Source organism: Lampetra fluviatilis, chromosome 62, assembly GCF_964198595.1.
Source record: "Lampetra fluviatilis chromosome 62, kcLamFluv1.1, whole genome shotgun sequence".
Lineage (NCBI taxonomy): Eukaryota > Metazoa > Chordata > Hyperoartia > Petromyzontiformes > Petromyzontidae > Lampetra > Lampetra fluviatilis.
In genome coordinates, this window is record NC_136336.1 from 5248826 (window position 1) to 5263454 (window position 14629).

The window sequence follows — 14629 nt, forward strand, 5'->3', positions numbered from 1 at the left end:
ACGTGTAGTAGCTACTACACGTGTAGTAGCTACGGGCCCCGCACTTTCAAGGGCCCCGCGCTAAATGCTTTCAAGCTACCAATTCCGGTTCAGTGATTCTGCACTTGCTCTATTACTATAGCACTATACCGCCTTCGACTTTTATGAACAACTGGGTTTTTAAGGTTCGCGATTTGTCGTATTATCTGGCTGTATAGAAAATAAAAACATACAATTACTTTACCGTCCAAGTAAAAAATGTGTGTTTTAATATTTACGTTTTATTTTATTTAGGGCCCCTTTCTAACATCATATGCTACAGGCCCCGCACTTAGCTTAATCCGGCACTGGCTTTGCTGGCTTCTTGACAGCGGCAATCTGGGCTTGACCACCTAAATGTAATTAAAGTAATTATTTTAATACACGTAGGATGCTGGATTCATTATTGAATTTATGTATTTTTACAAAATTGCTGCCAAAGGGATTTCGCATCACCAAGTGCCGGGGCTTTCTTGGTCAGGGGCCGCGCGTTGAACGTTTGTTTTTTCTCTCTCTTTCTCAAGGTCTATTTTTAGGCTGAGTCGACCTAGGGGAGGCCCCACGACCGATTTCATTTGACTTGATTGTCACAATGGGTGTCGCACGTGCACAGGAATCCACATGATGATGATTTGCGATGGGCTGAAAGAGAGACTCCTTCCGGCTGGCCAAGGCTTCACTTGGTCCGTTTACCGAAGGCTCTGGCAGTGTTGACAGGAAAGAGAGGAGCCGTTTAAACCCGGCACACGGCGACACAAAAAATCACCAAAATGACAAGAAGAGACGTTTCTTGTTAGTTTTCTTCGAAATCGGGGGGAGGTAAAAAAAAAAAACCACTTCAATATTTCAAGAGCGGCAGTGCTCGTGGTGTATAAAATAAGGCTCACGAAGTGGGTCACCTTCAAGAGCCGCATGCTGCTCCGGAACCCAACATAGCGCCATCCCAACCCTCATCCAGAGTCACCCGCCTGCCCACCGCTAAGGAATGGGGTCACTTGGGGTCGGTGGTGGTGGTGGTGGCGGTGGTGCAAAGGAAGTTTCCAATCGGCAAAAACCGACCCGCGTGCAAGGCTCGGAAGCACAGAGCCGCTTCAGAGATTTCTCGCCGCTTTGACCTCCGATGGGCGACTTCTTCCGCGCGACCTCCTGCCGCCACCTCGGGTCGTAACTGCCGCCGCTGCTGGGGATTGGCACCGTCGCCGTTAACGTCTCAAGCCTGGCCCCGCTGGGGGGAGCAGGCGGTGGGGAGGGGGGGGTGGCAAGGCCGGTCTCCAGGAACGCGTGAACAGCTCGCAGCTCACAATTAAAGCATTGTGGGGCGTCGGGCCGACCGAACATTCCAGGCATTTCACGCGGACCGCCGGGCTGCCGAGGGAACGCCGCGCTTGCAAAAAAACAACCAACACGGCGCGGATTTTTTTCCCAGATTTTTTCTCTCTCTCTCTTTCACTGTTTGCTGAGCAAAGGCCGAACGAAGTTACCCAAATCTCGTGCCTGACGAGCACAAAACACCAAAATGTAGGACAAACTCCTTAAATGTCCCCCCCCCCCCCATTCTCTGCACCCAGCCGCACAAACGGGTCCAACACAGTCGTCCGATCGGCAGGTTGCGTGTGGTGGAATCACGTGTGACTACTCCCCACGTCTCCCAACAGGCCTTGTCTCGTGTCGACGAGCAGCACAATTGCCCCCGAGAGGGAGGGCGGCTCCTGTGAGCTACACTGGAGGGGGGGGTGGGCCTTCAGCCAGCAGTGGCACGAGCAAGCGACTGCAGGGCTGCTCCTTTATCTCACGTAGGGCGCCACGGTGGTCGACAGGAGGTCGTGGGTTCGAACCCGACCCTGACGCCTGCTGTATACTTGGAGTTTGCGTGTCTCTCGCTCTCTCTGTGGTGAGAAGTTAACTACCTCGCCTGGTATACAGGAGGTCGTGGGTTTTATCCCGACCCTGACGACGCCTGCTGTATATTTGGAGTTTGCGTGTCTCTCTCCCCCCGTGGTCGCGTGGATTTTTCTCAGGGTCCTCCGGCTTTTCTCCCCTCCACATTTCGAATCAACATCGCACATTCAGAGTATTTGCCTGCTATAAATTTCAACACGATGATGATGATGATACGCCTGCTTTCGTTGAGCTATCATTTGTAATAGCCAGGTCGCGTTTCTGAAAAAGATCCGCATAGCTCAGTGGACCTTACCTGGTTAAATAAAATGTGTTCAAAATAGTTCACCTAAGAACAAGGCCCAAGATGTTACAGTTGCCGCGCAAATCCTTTGGAATGCACCTTGGCCAGCCTACAACAGCAAAGCTTTGCTGGCTGGCATACTCACCTCCCGTGCACGCGACTGGCTACGGAAGGACCGCATGGTCCCAATAAACACGGGAACGGCAGCGTGCGGTGGTGCCGGGTCACGGAGGGGTCGGAGAGCTGAGCTGGCACGGCTGAGGTCCTGGCCTTCGAATGTGGGCAGCTGCCCGCGGATTAAACGGCCTTTTCAGGCGGAGCCAATTGAACATTTCAGGCTGGAAAAAAATGACCGTGAAAAAAAAGGTTCCACCACACCCCTCCAAGCTACCACCACCATCGTCACCGTCATAGTCGGCGGGCATGGTCGATTCACTTCTGGATGAAGGCCTCCCAAGGCCGCTGCAGCCGCCACCATATTTCACGGACGCTTACGTCCGTGAAATATTCTGCGCGTTACCATACCTATCAACCCCTTATCAGTGCCCTACCTTCTTACGGACAAATTCAGAGCTCATTGGTCACCTGGTGGCCCTTATAAATCTCAATGTTCACCCATCAAATTCCCATCACAAGGGAGAAACACAAACAAATAGACAATTTATTATTTGTTTGCCCGTGTTGAAACGGCTGTACGCCGTGTGGACCTAAAAACTCAATTTCCCTGTACAAGAATACGGGGTAAACTGTGATGGGTTGACACGGTATGCGTTACAAACTGTTCGTGATTATAACCCGCTCGTGTCATCCATAGGCAGGTTTCCCGCGCTCGATGCGAGTTCGGTTCACGCAATTTCACACTGCATGTGCGGCGCTAATGCTACTTGTACCAAAAATCTGCTCCACGATGCGGTTTGGATTCACTCTGCATGTGGCTGTGCGGTCGGACGTGGGGCGACATTGTGTAGTGTGTGCACCGTGTGTGGAAATGTATCACAGCCAAAAACTCTAAACGCGTGACGTCCATTTCGAATGTGGAATGAAAAACTGGAAAAATCCACGCGACCACGGGAGGGGTGGGGGGGGGGAGAGAAAGAGACACGCAAACTCCAAATACACAGTTGGCATCAGGGGTCAGGATCGAACCTACGACCTTCTGCATACCAGGCGAGGTAGCTAACATCTCACCACAGAGAGAAAGAGAATTCGCAAACTCCGAATACACAGCAGGCGTCAGGGGTTGGGATCGAACCCACGACCTCCTGTATACCAGGCGAGGTATTGAACATCTCGCCACCATGATGATGATGAGAGAGAGAGAGAGAGACAAGCAAACTCCAAAAAACAGCAGGCATCAGGGGTTGGGATCGAACCCACGACCTCCTGCGTACCAGGCGAGGTAGTGAACATCTCACCACCATGATGATGAGAGAGAGAGAGAGACACGCAAACTCCATATATACAGCAGGCGTCAAGGGTCGGGATCGAACCCACGCCCTCCTGCCTAACCAGGCGAGGTAGTGAACATCTCGCCACCATGATGATGAGAGAGAAAGAGAGACACGCAAACTCCATATATACAGCAGGCATCAGGGGTTGGGATCGAACCCACGACCTCCTGCGTACCAGGCGAGGTAGTGAACATCTCACCACCATGATGATGAGAGAGAGAGAGAGACACGCAAACTCCATATATACAGCAGGCGTCAAGGGTCGGGATCGAACCCACGCCCTCCTGCCTAACCAGGCGAGGTAGTGAACATCTCGCCACCATGATGATGAGAGAGAGAGAGAGAGAGACACGCAAACTCCATATATACAGCAGGCATCAGGGCTCGGGATCGAACCCACAACCTCCTGCGTACCAGGTGAGGTAGTGAACATCTCGGCACCATGAACTGGCGGCTTACCAGACTCAGAGCGGCAGAAGGTGTACTTGCGGTCCTGGTCGTAGTTCCCCGTGGTGCTGCACCACAGCTTGCCGTCACTGCGTCCCTCCCCCACGCACGCCGTGTAGGAGAGCCCCGTGTACATGAAGGGGAAGACGCACGGCTCTCCCGGCGCGTTGCCCCCGTACGTCATCACACCTTCACGCAGCACGCAAACGCACAGCCTGTTAAAATCCTGTTGGGGCAAGTGCCGTTAGCGAGCTGCACCTATAACGGCCGGCACGGAAGACGCGGGGAGGGGTGGGTGGGTGGCCGGCACCACGCCCGACCACCTTTGTCTCCCCATTGGCAACGCATACCACACACCGCGCCAGGTACTCATTTGAGGCTGAGTCGAACTAGGGGAGGCCCGGAATCAGTTGCAATAATCGTCACTGGGTGTTGGCCGTGACGGGGAGTCGAGCTCATAGCGCAGTGCGCTGACCGCTACACCACCGCTCCCCGGCACACCAAACACTCACGCCAGACAAAGGTTGCCCGTATAACCATTTATGTCCGACGAGAAGGACGCAATGAATGAGAATCCTTACTTGTACTGAAGGAATGCGATGAGCTATAAAGCTCTTTTTTCCATAGATGTCCAGTCAAGGGGGGCACAGGGTCAGAACGTGACACCAACAAACAATACGAAAACATGACAGGTAAACAAATCACTTAAAAAAAGTATACAAATAAAATGTAACTAATTTTTATTTCACCAGGTAAGGCCCACTGAGCTATTTGCTTTTCGAGCAGCGACCTGGCCGCAAACGACCGCTCAAAGAAGTGACCTATCACGTGGAAAATTCAACCGAATAATCCAAAATAATCACGATGCATTTTATTACATCGCGCCTGACCGGCGGTGCCGAGACGGTGAAGACTCCAGCAGCAGCACGACGGGGAGCCCACTCCACACGACAGCCCCGAGCTCCCCTCCCGGGGACCCTCTTTTACTGCCAGCGTGGCCTGGCTCCGCCCCCGGCCACGCCCTCCTTTCTAGAACCTACCAGCGGGTTCTCGGTGTGCCCCTTCTGTGACCTTTCCCCTAGATCCCCCTCTGGTCTATCACGTGGCCTGCTGCAGTCAGGGCTGCCGTAAGCCGCAGATTCCCCTTCCCGCCAGCAGCCAGCGCTATGCCGCTACACGACCGATTCTATGTCACTACACGAGGATCGCCTAAAACCGACGCGGTGGGGTCACGGTGACCTCTGCGTGCGTGTGCAGGGGTGGGGGGGGGTGGATGGGTGGGACTGACCAGACGTCTGGCAGCTGACGCCGTTGCCCAGGCAGGTGCAGAGCATGCGATCGGTGCCCTGCATCTTGAGCCACTGCTGCCCCGTGGCGTAGGTGGCTCCGTTGTCCAGCTCGCACTGCGCCGACGGGCGGAACTGCGCCTCCTCCACCCCGGCGAACTCGCCTGCATGCGCGCGGAGACGCGCAGAGACGCGCAAGGGGTAAAGTCTCACCGGTGAGTGCCGCGTGGTGCGCGAGTCTTGCCGGTGAGTGCCACGTGGTTGTGTGAGTCTCACGGAGCGTTAAGCGTGGTTGCGTGAGTCTCACGGTGCGTGCCGCGTGATTGCGTGAGTTTCACCGGCGTGTGCCGTGTGGTTGCGTGAGCCTCACCGGTGTGCACGGCGGCCACTGCCGTGCTGTGCACCTCGCACTTCCACTCCCCGCGCCCGTTGCCCGTGCACACGCAGTGGAGCAGGTCGCCCGCCGCGTCCGTCTTGGTCCACGTCTCCCCGACGCGGTACGAGCTCTGGCTGTCCTGGTCGTTGCAGCGATCTAACGCGCCACAAAGACAAAGTTCCCCCCCACCCCCCCCGTGTAGTCTTAACAGACTGTTGGTGCAAGTGCTGTTAGCGAGCAGCGCCTATGAAGGCCGGCACTGTGGCACACGAGGGGGTGGGTGGCCAGCACAACCACGCCCGGCATGCCTTTGCCTCCCACGTGGCGATGTTTGCACACCGCACCAGGTACTCATTTGAGGCTGAGTCGAGCTAGGGGAGGCCCAGGACCGGTTCAGATAATCGTCACCGGTGTTGGCCGCGAGCGGGAAGTGAACTCGGCTCGCCGGGATCCTAGCGCAGCGCGCTTAACCGTTGCGCCACCGCTCCCCGTACGCACACGCACACACACGCACACGTGTTTCAAGTTATCCGCTTGATTTTGTGTTGACCCGGGTGACGACTAATGGGGGCCCAACCGTCTCGAGCCCCGCGATCACGAGCCGTGACCTGGGGCCACCCAAATTACGGAGTCCAAACGAAGACCCCTCAACCCCACACGGGATGACGAAGACGACGACGAGCCGTGAGCAACAGCTGTGCCCACTCGACGTGGCGCAGATGTCGGCTACCCCCCGCCACCCCCCGCCTGCCCGCTGTCTGTCGAAGTCGTCGCACGGCCGCGGCCAGTGACCCGTGAGATCAGCTGCTGTTGCTCGTGGTGGTGATGGTGGTGGTGGTGATCGTGGTGGTGGTGATGGTGGTGATCGTGGTTGTGATCATGGTGGTGGTGATGGTGGTGGTGATGGTGGTGATGGTGGTGATGGTGGTGATCGTGGTTGTGATCATGGTGGTGGTGATGGTGGTGGTGATGGTGGTGATCGTGGTGGTGATGATGATGGTGGTGATCGTGGTGGTGATCGTGGTGGTGGTAATGGTGGTGGTGATGATTGTGGTGGTGGTGGTGGTGGTGATGATCGTGGTGATGATGGTGGTAATGATGGTGGTGATGATCGTGGTTGTGATCATGGTGGTGGTGATGGTGGTGGTGATGGTGGTGATCGTGGTGGTGATGATGGTGGTGGTGATCGTGGTGGTGATCGTGGTGGTGGTAATGGTGGTGGTGATGATTGTGGTGGTGATGGTGGTGGTGGTGGTGATGATCGTGGTTGTGATCATGGTGGTGGTGATGGTGGTGGTGATGGTGGTTATTCGTGGTGGTGATGATGGTGGTGGTGATCGTGGTGGTGATCGTGGTGGTGGTAATGGTGGTGGTGATGATTGTGGTGGTGATGGTGGTGGTGGTGGTGGTGATGATCGTGGTGGTGGTAATGGTGGTGGTGATGGTGGTGGTGATGGTGGTGATCGTGGTGGTGATGGTGGTGATCGTGGTGGTGATCGTGGTAGTGATCGTGGTGGTGATCATGGTATGATAAAGATGGTGGTGATCGTGGTGATGATGGTGGTGATGACTGTGGTGGTGATGATGGTGGTGATCGGTAGTGATTTTTGTAGTGGTCGTGGTAGTGGTGATGGTGATGGTGGTGCTGCTCGTGACGGTGGTGGTGGTGGTGAAGATCGTGGTACTGATCTTGGTGGTGGGGGGGGGGGCAGGGGGTGGATTGCCAAGCCGGGAGATCGAATCGTTACGCAACCCCACGACACGCAAAGCAGCTGCTGCTGCTGCTAGCGCAAAGTCTCATGGCCGTCTGCCCACAATAAAACAGAACACGGTGGTGCGGCAAGACCGCCAAGAACGAGAGAGAGTCGGGGGGGGAGTTGGCGGGGGGCAGGGAGGGGGGGGGTTGATGGGGCTGGCACGCACTTTTGGAGGAGCAGGACACTTGGCCGAGGCCACCACCCAAGCAGGTGCAGTCGACGATCATCCAGGTGTGGTAGGGCCGCTCCCAATCCTCGCCCACAGCGAACGAGGAGCCCAGGACGGAGTCGTAGCAGCGCTCCGCCGCCCCGGCTGCACGACCACACACACACACCATGTACACACACACACACACCATGTACACATACACACCATGCACACACACACACCATGTACACACACACCATGTACACACACACCATGTACACACACACACACCATGTACACACACACCATGTACACACACACACACACCATGTACACATACACACCATGCACACACACACCATGTACACACACACACACACCATGTACACACACACACCATGTACACACACACACACACACCATGTACACACACACACCATGCACACACACACACCATGTACACACACACACCATGTACACACACACACACCATGTACACACACACACCATGCACACACACACACCATGTACACACACACACCATGTACACACACACACCATGTACACACACACACACCATGTACACACACACACACACCATGTACACACACACACCATGTACACACACACACACCATGTACACACATACACACCATGTACACACACACACCATGTACACACACACACACCATGTACACACACACAATGCACACATACACACCGTGACCACGCATCGCACACACTGCAATGATTGCACACATACACACCGTGACCACACACACAATACACACCGTGACCACACACACAATACACACTGTGACATCACATACAAAAAACAAATCACACACACATCTCACAAACACACGAACCCAGGAGGATGTCAGCAGTGATGGCCCCGTTGCTTTGGCCTCTGAGCCTCTGAGCCAAAGCAACCCCTCTAACGTTTGTCCGGTACCGTGCAGAAAAACTTAAAAATAAAAACCCTTTGAGCGCGCGAGTAGCAAGAGGTCGAGCGGATCACCTCGCGACCATCGCTGGCCACCGAGAGCGCCGTGCGTGTCCATTCTGTCCGTGCCAAATACAACTAACAAACCCCCCAAAAAAATAATGACGGAACAAAGTGTCCTGTGTGGATGTCAGTGCCGACTACAGCCCCGCGGGGGGGGGGGGGGGGGCAAAACCACCCCCGGGGTGTCTCATGGGCAACCCACCCACCCCACCCCAGGTACACACCGTTAAAAGCCACAAAAACAAATTGCGCGTTGTTTTTTTCTTATTTTTTAAAATGTTTCTATAACCTTATGCAGTGAGCACTCGAAGTCAAATTCATTTAGTCCGTCGGTTTGCAAAAAAAAAAAAGGGAAAAAAACAGCACTTTCCCATAAGTTCCAAACGAGAAAATTCATAATCCGATTTGGACTCGCTCGCCAGAAAGCATTTCAGTTTTGTGGTTGTTATTTTTTTTGTGTCTAAAAAAAAATAATGACACAAATATAAATAATTAAAGAAGGGGGCCACGGTTTTGCATCTGTTGCTCGTTATGCGTCGGGTTGACTTAGCTCCGTAATTTTTCAGCGTATTTCACGGGCCGTAAATAATCACCTCTAAACACAATAGACTCGTCGGCTATAGTGACGTCTCTGCGTGTGTCGTTTTGCACGTCCCACCAAAACATTATTGCACCGCTTCTGTTTTTAAAGCTGTTTTTGCGTCGCCTTTGTCGTCCAACGGTAAAAAAAAATATCAAGAAAATGCCATTTCATCGTTCAAACGCGACCGGGCGTGCCTTGCGGATGATCAGACGACCGATCTCGACAGACCTCGAAAACTGAGCAGGTTCTGAGCCCCGCTCAGCTCCTCTTACCCGCAAAAATAAAAATATATAATCGGGGAAATTGAAGCCGTTTCCGCACTAAACTATGGGGAGAGAAAGTAAAAATACGCGGATGATCGCACACTCGGGCAAGGATGATCGCACACTCGGGGGAGGAATTCCTCGCCGAGTGTGCGATCATCCCCACCGAGTCCCAAGACTCGTTTTCAGGAGGGTCCTGCCAAGTTTTCACAGGAAAGGCGGGGGGGGGGGAGGTGATGCCGTTATCGTCCCAAATGAGTAAATCCGATTCGCGTGGTTGTCTACGTACAGGTGCGACAGAAGGTAAATGTTTCAGTCATCGGGACGCTTGGCAAATGCATCGTGTGTTGCGGTGTTCGTCACTCAATTTCAGAGTGGGGTGGGGCCGCTTTCGCCGGTGAGACATCATCAGTGTGAGGAGGGCCGCCACACAATTTTAAACCATCGTTGGGGTTTGACAGCAGCACGACGATGATGATGATCATGATGGGGTGGGATGTTGTCACTGTTCGTTGTCGGAGGGGGCCCGCACGTCAGAGGCCGCACTAAAGGCCACCAGGGGCCCGCCAATGACCCCCGCGTTGCATACAAATGAAGAACCACTTGCCACGTTGGTTTAATATCTACGGAAAGAAACCGGAAAACCCGGAGCAAGCCCATGCAGAACAGGAGAGGCGGGGCGGGGGCGTGGGGGGTGACCATACAAACTCCACGTAGAAAAGCGGCCGAGTCGGGGATATCGAAACCCCCCCCCACGGGGCCCCCTCCTTGTCGCTGTGAGGCCGGCGAGCGTTACCACCGCGGTGCCACCGCTGCCACCAAGTTCGATAGACGGGCGACAACGTGGGGGGAAGGTGGGAGGGGAGGACGACGGCTCACCCACGGGGTTGCACGTCCACTCTCCCTTTCCGTTGCCCAGGCAGACGCACTCGAGCATCTGACCGTCCGTGCTGTGCGGCCGTTTCCAGCGCTCGCCGAGACGGTACGACTGGCCCTGGTCGTGGCACCGGTCTGCAAGGTTCACGTGGCGGCGGCGGCAAGGGTTACCGGACGGACACCACGGACATCATCGCGGACATCGTCACGGATATCAGAGCTTCGTAGCTTGGTTCAACGCGCGTGCGGACATTCGCAAGGGAGGCTCGTGCCGCCAGGTGACCTTTCACACGAGGTGCTTTGTCTGTCACGTGGCAGGCGGCATGCACTCGTCACGAGTGGGTGAGAAAGGTCGTACGCGGCCCTTCGTTGAGACGCCGTACCCAGGCGGTGCCGAGTTAATTTTGTTGTTTTTGCCGCTGCTGAGGCTGTTTATAATGATTCTATCGTCGCCACTGCCGTTGATGACGGCGACGACGACGATGGTAACAATGGTAACCGTGGTAACGATCAGTGACGGGCTGGGACTAAAAAAATCGACCCGGGGCGTTCGTAAACAACACGTAGGAGGCTTTAGCAACCAACTTCACCCATAACGCAGCATTTATTTTCGGGTGAGATAGCATGAATATAAATGTGTCGTTAAACCCGCCACCACCCGACGCAGCCAATTAGGAAGGTTTGTTACGTAAACAGACGAAAAGATTTGACACGTAAACACCGGTCCAAATTCGGGCTATGGAATTTTTTTTTAATTTTCTAAACGTGTTGTGGGACAAGCTAGCAGCGATACGTTGCCCTGTGGCAATGTGCCAGCGTGATTTTGCCGTGAAATCTTACTGACCCATTTGCGGCTGGGTCCAAAAAACAAATGGGGGGTGTGGGGGGGCAGGGGGGGGGGAGTTGGGGGGCCGCCGGGGAGGAAGACTCTTTGGGGGGGCTGCCAAATATACGGGGACATAGTGCCAACCGAGAGCGTAAATAAAGAATGCAGTGTGCACATTAGGGGCCGTCCATAAATGACGTCACGCACCTAGGGGGGATGGGGGGGGGTCAGAAATTTGTGACAATGTGTGACGAGGGGGGAGGGGGTTGAGAAATGTGACGTCACATCAAAATGCGCAACTTTAAATGAATATCGACAACACGTTCTACTTAATTAAATAGACTTTTAAATAAATGTTTTCTCCTACAACATCAGAGTGCAGCGCCACATTAAATACGCACTACAATGACAATAGTTTAAAGCGATTTGAAACATTTTCTATTTTGGGGGGGGGGGCATAGCTTTGTGACGTCATATTTTACGGGGGGGGGGGTCTGACTTTTTGTGACGCCGTGTGACGAGGGAGGCGGGCGGGGGGGGATAAAAAATCGTCCAAAATCGCGTGACGTCATTTACGGACGGCCCCTTTCGAGATAACAAAACATATTTTCAGAAATTATAAAAATGCATGAAACGGTCGGTGGCGACGCGCCCCGGGTGAACCTACTCTCGGTGGAGCAGCTGATCCGTCCGATGCCGGCGCCCAGGCACGTGCAGTCCCACACCATGCCCTTCCTCGGCCGCTCCCAGGTCTCCCCGACCGAGTAGCGTCGCCCGGTGTACTGGTCGAAGCACACCTGCTCGCCGCTCGCTGCGCACACGCCGCCACGCACCGCGCACGTGAGAGTTGCCGCAGCCGTCGAGGGACGGCCCCTGGAACGTTTCGAGGGCGAGGTTCGAAGCGACGCGCGATCCGAGGAGTCGAGTTTGTGCCAGGGGCTCGAACGACGGCGTTCGGCCGCTGTTGAGTCGTGCCGGAGGCAACGCGGCGGCGCGTGGCGGAATGCATCGACAAGGCTCGAAGTATTCCAAATCGCTGCTCTACGGGACGTCTGGCAAAAATCACTACCAAGCTGCGGTTTGTGTGTAGCATTCTCTGGCACGTGGTCGTGACGGGTTCCTGCAAGATCCGACCACGTGTCCGTCCAGTGCTCGCCGAGCTGCGTTGGCTTCCGATTGCCGAACGAATCGACTGTGAGGCCGCGCTCATGACACACACAGGCACACAAGGTGCTTGACACGAGTGAATCACATTACCTCGCTGATCTCGTCAAGGAACATAGACCCATCACGTGAACTCGGGTCATACTCACGGCGGCTTTTGGCTCGCGCTTCTGTGGCCGTCTGGAACGCTCTTCCCTTCCGAAATTAAGAAGCCACTGGAGCTGTGCACTTTTAAATCTAGATTGGCAAACGAATTCCTTTAGAACTGTACTCTTAGTTTTTTCGGTAAAGTTACGTAGGTAAAAAATGAAATTAAAATGAATAAAAATAAAATAATTTTTTAAATTTGAATTTCATTTTTTACCTACGTGACTTTACCGAAAAAAACTAAGAGTATGAAAATCCTTGCAGTCACGAAAGCTTCAAATCTAGAATCCTTTAGAACTGCTTTTGTAGTTTGTTGTCCTCCGAGTAGCACGGTCGGCTACGTACGGTGCGAAATTCGACGGACGTGCGTACACAAAGCTGACCGCTACAGATCCTCCGCGCAGGAGATGTTGATTGTCTTTGCCGTCTTTCCTCTGGATTCAGGCGGAGTGTGACGAGAGAGGGGGCCGTAACCCCGGGTTCAAATTAAGGCAACAGCACCAAATGACAACAAAAATAATGTCGCTTGGCACTCATCCTGCTTCGTCCATGTCGCTGCGTTCGAACAATCTCGCTGCCGCAGAGAGCATGGGAACTGTGCGATCCCTCGCACGGATCCGACACCACGATCGCCCCCCCCCCCTCCCTGCCGCCCCCCCCTCAATGCAACAGTCAAATCAGGATATAAGGCTTCCTGTTTAGAATAAGCAGATGGCATTGCGCAATTCCGCCCCCCCCCTGCCCCCGTTGCCCCCCCCCCCCCCCCGTTGCCCCCCTCCCTCCATATCCCGTGCCAGCGGGGGGGGGGGGGGCCTCAACGTTAAAGTGAAATACAATGCGCTGAAATACCTGCGATCCATCGCAATAACACGTGGCACCGCAGAGAATGCCGCTCCATGGCCCATCCGGCGAGCACAATGTGTTGTTCGCATACAACCGAGGCGGCGGCGGCGGCAGCTGTAGCAGATTATTAATTATTGTTATTTTTTATTGTTTAGCGGCAGAGTCATGCGTTCGTAATGTTGAACGCGCGCCCAATTTCCACGGATTGTTTACCGTTCAAGTCTGTCCGGCTTAACCGTTAGAACCACGCGTATGGGTTTTCTCTCTCCGCCCCGCTCCCACCCCACCTCGCATCCCGACCACTTTACTTTACGACTGTTTGTCCGAGTGGAGTTGCTGCTGTTGCTGTTTCGATTGTAAACACGCGGTGAGCCGCACCGCGGACAGCTGACATGGTGCAGGCGACTGCTGAGATGTCAACTTCCTCGCCTAGTACGCAGGCGGTCCGGGGGTTTCATCCCGACCCTGACAGCTGCTGTATGTTTGGATTAGAGCTCTCTCTGTACCAGCGTGGACGGCACCCTCGTGTTCACCTTCTGAAGCGCTCGCTCGTCACCGTGGCGTGCGCGATGACCACCACCACCACGTGACTTTTCTTTCGTGTTGTGCGCGGTGCTTTTAGAGCCACAGCACGTGGATTTGTAGCGTTTATTTTCATTTGTTTGCTGGTGACTTTGTGTATTTCATATCTAAATCGCCTCCAGTGCTGTTGCTGCCGGCGGCAATAAAAGTTGTTTAAAAAGTCAAAAGTCTCTCCGTGGTCGTGTGGATTTTTTTTCTCCAGGTCCTCCGCTTTTTTTCCTCCGCGTTTGGAATCAACGTCACGCGTTTAGACTGTTTAGATTATTTTGGTGCAATAAATGTCCAGACGATGGGCCCACTTTGTTGAGCTATCATGAAAAATAAGTTAATAGCTCAGTGGGCTTTGCCTGGTAGGATGGGGGTGGTTTAGTGATGTATTTGTGCATGTTTGGGTGGTTTGTTTACCTTTCTTGTAGTTTACACTCCGACCGTGTTTTCGTTACTTTTTGTTGCTGTAACGTTCTTAAAAAGAGCTTTACAGCTCATCGGATTCCTCCAGTATGAATAAATATTCCGATTCTGACTGCTACTCTCCCACCCTCCCTCGCCCCCCTCTTTGCCATCGCTTGCACTGAACAGTTACAAGCTATACAAACTAAACTACTTTTTATTTTACCAGGTAAGGCCCCACTGAGCGCCCGGCCATCGCGCACGACAGGTCAAAAAGGTGG

The 14629-nt window shown here is 54.1% G+C and overlaps 1 protein-coding gene across 1 annotated transcript in view; it reads right to left on the reverse strand.

The window, feature by feature from the left end:
• The window catches only part of LOC144951397 (fibronectin-like), a 102039-nt gene that overhangs the window by 67445 nt on the left and 19965 nt on the right, over positions 1-14629 (reverse strand). Inside the window, exons 4-9 of the mRNA XM_078881636.1 lie at positions 11890-12033; positions 10400-10531; positions 7684-7830; positions 5755-5916; positions 5387-5548; positions 4111-4287 (exon numbers count right to left, since the gene is read on the reverse strand). Of these exons, the coding sequence (XP_078737762.1) occupies positions 4111-4287; positions 5387-5548; positions 5755-5916; positions 7684-7830; positions 10400-10531; positions 11890-12033 (924 nt within the window). The remainder of the gene's footprint in view (positions 1-4110; positions 4288-5386; positions 5549-5754; positions 5917-7683; positions 7831-10399; positions 10532-11889; positions 12034-14629) is intronic.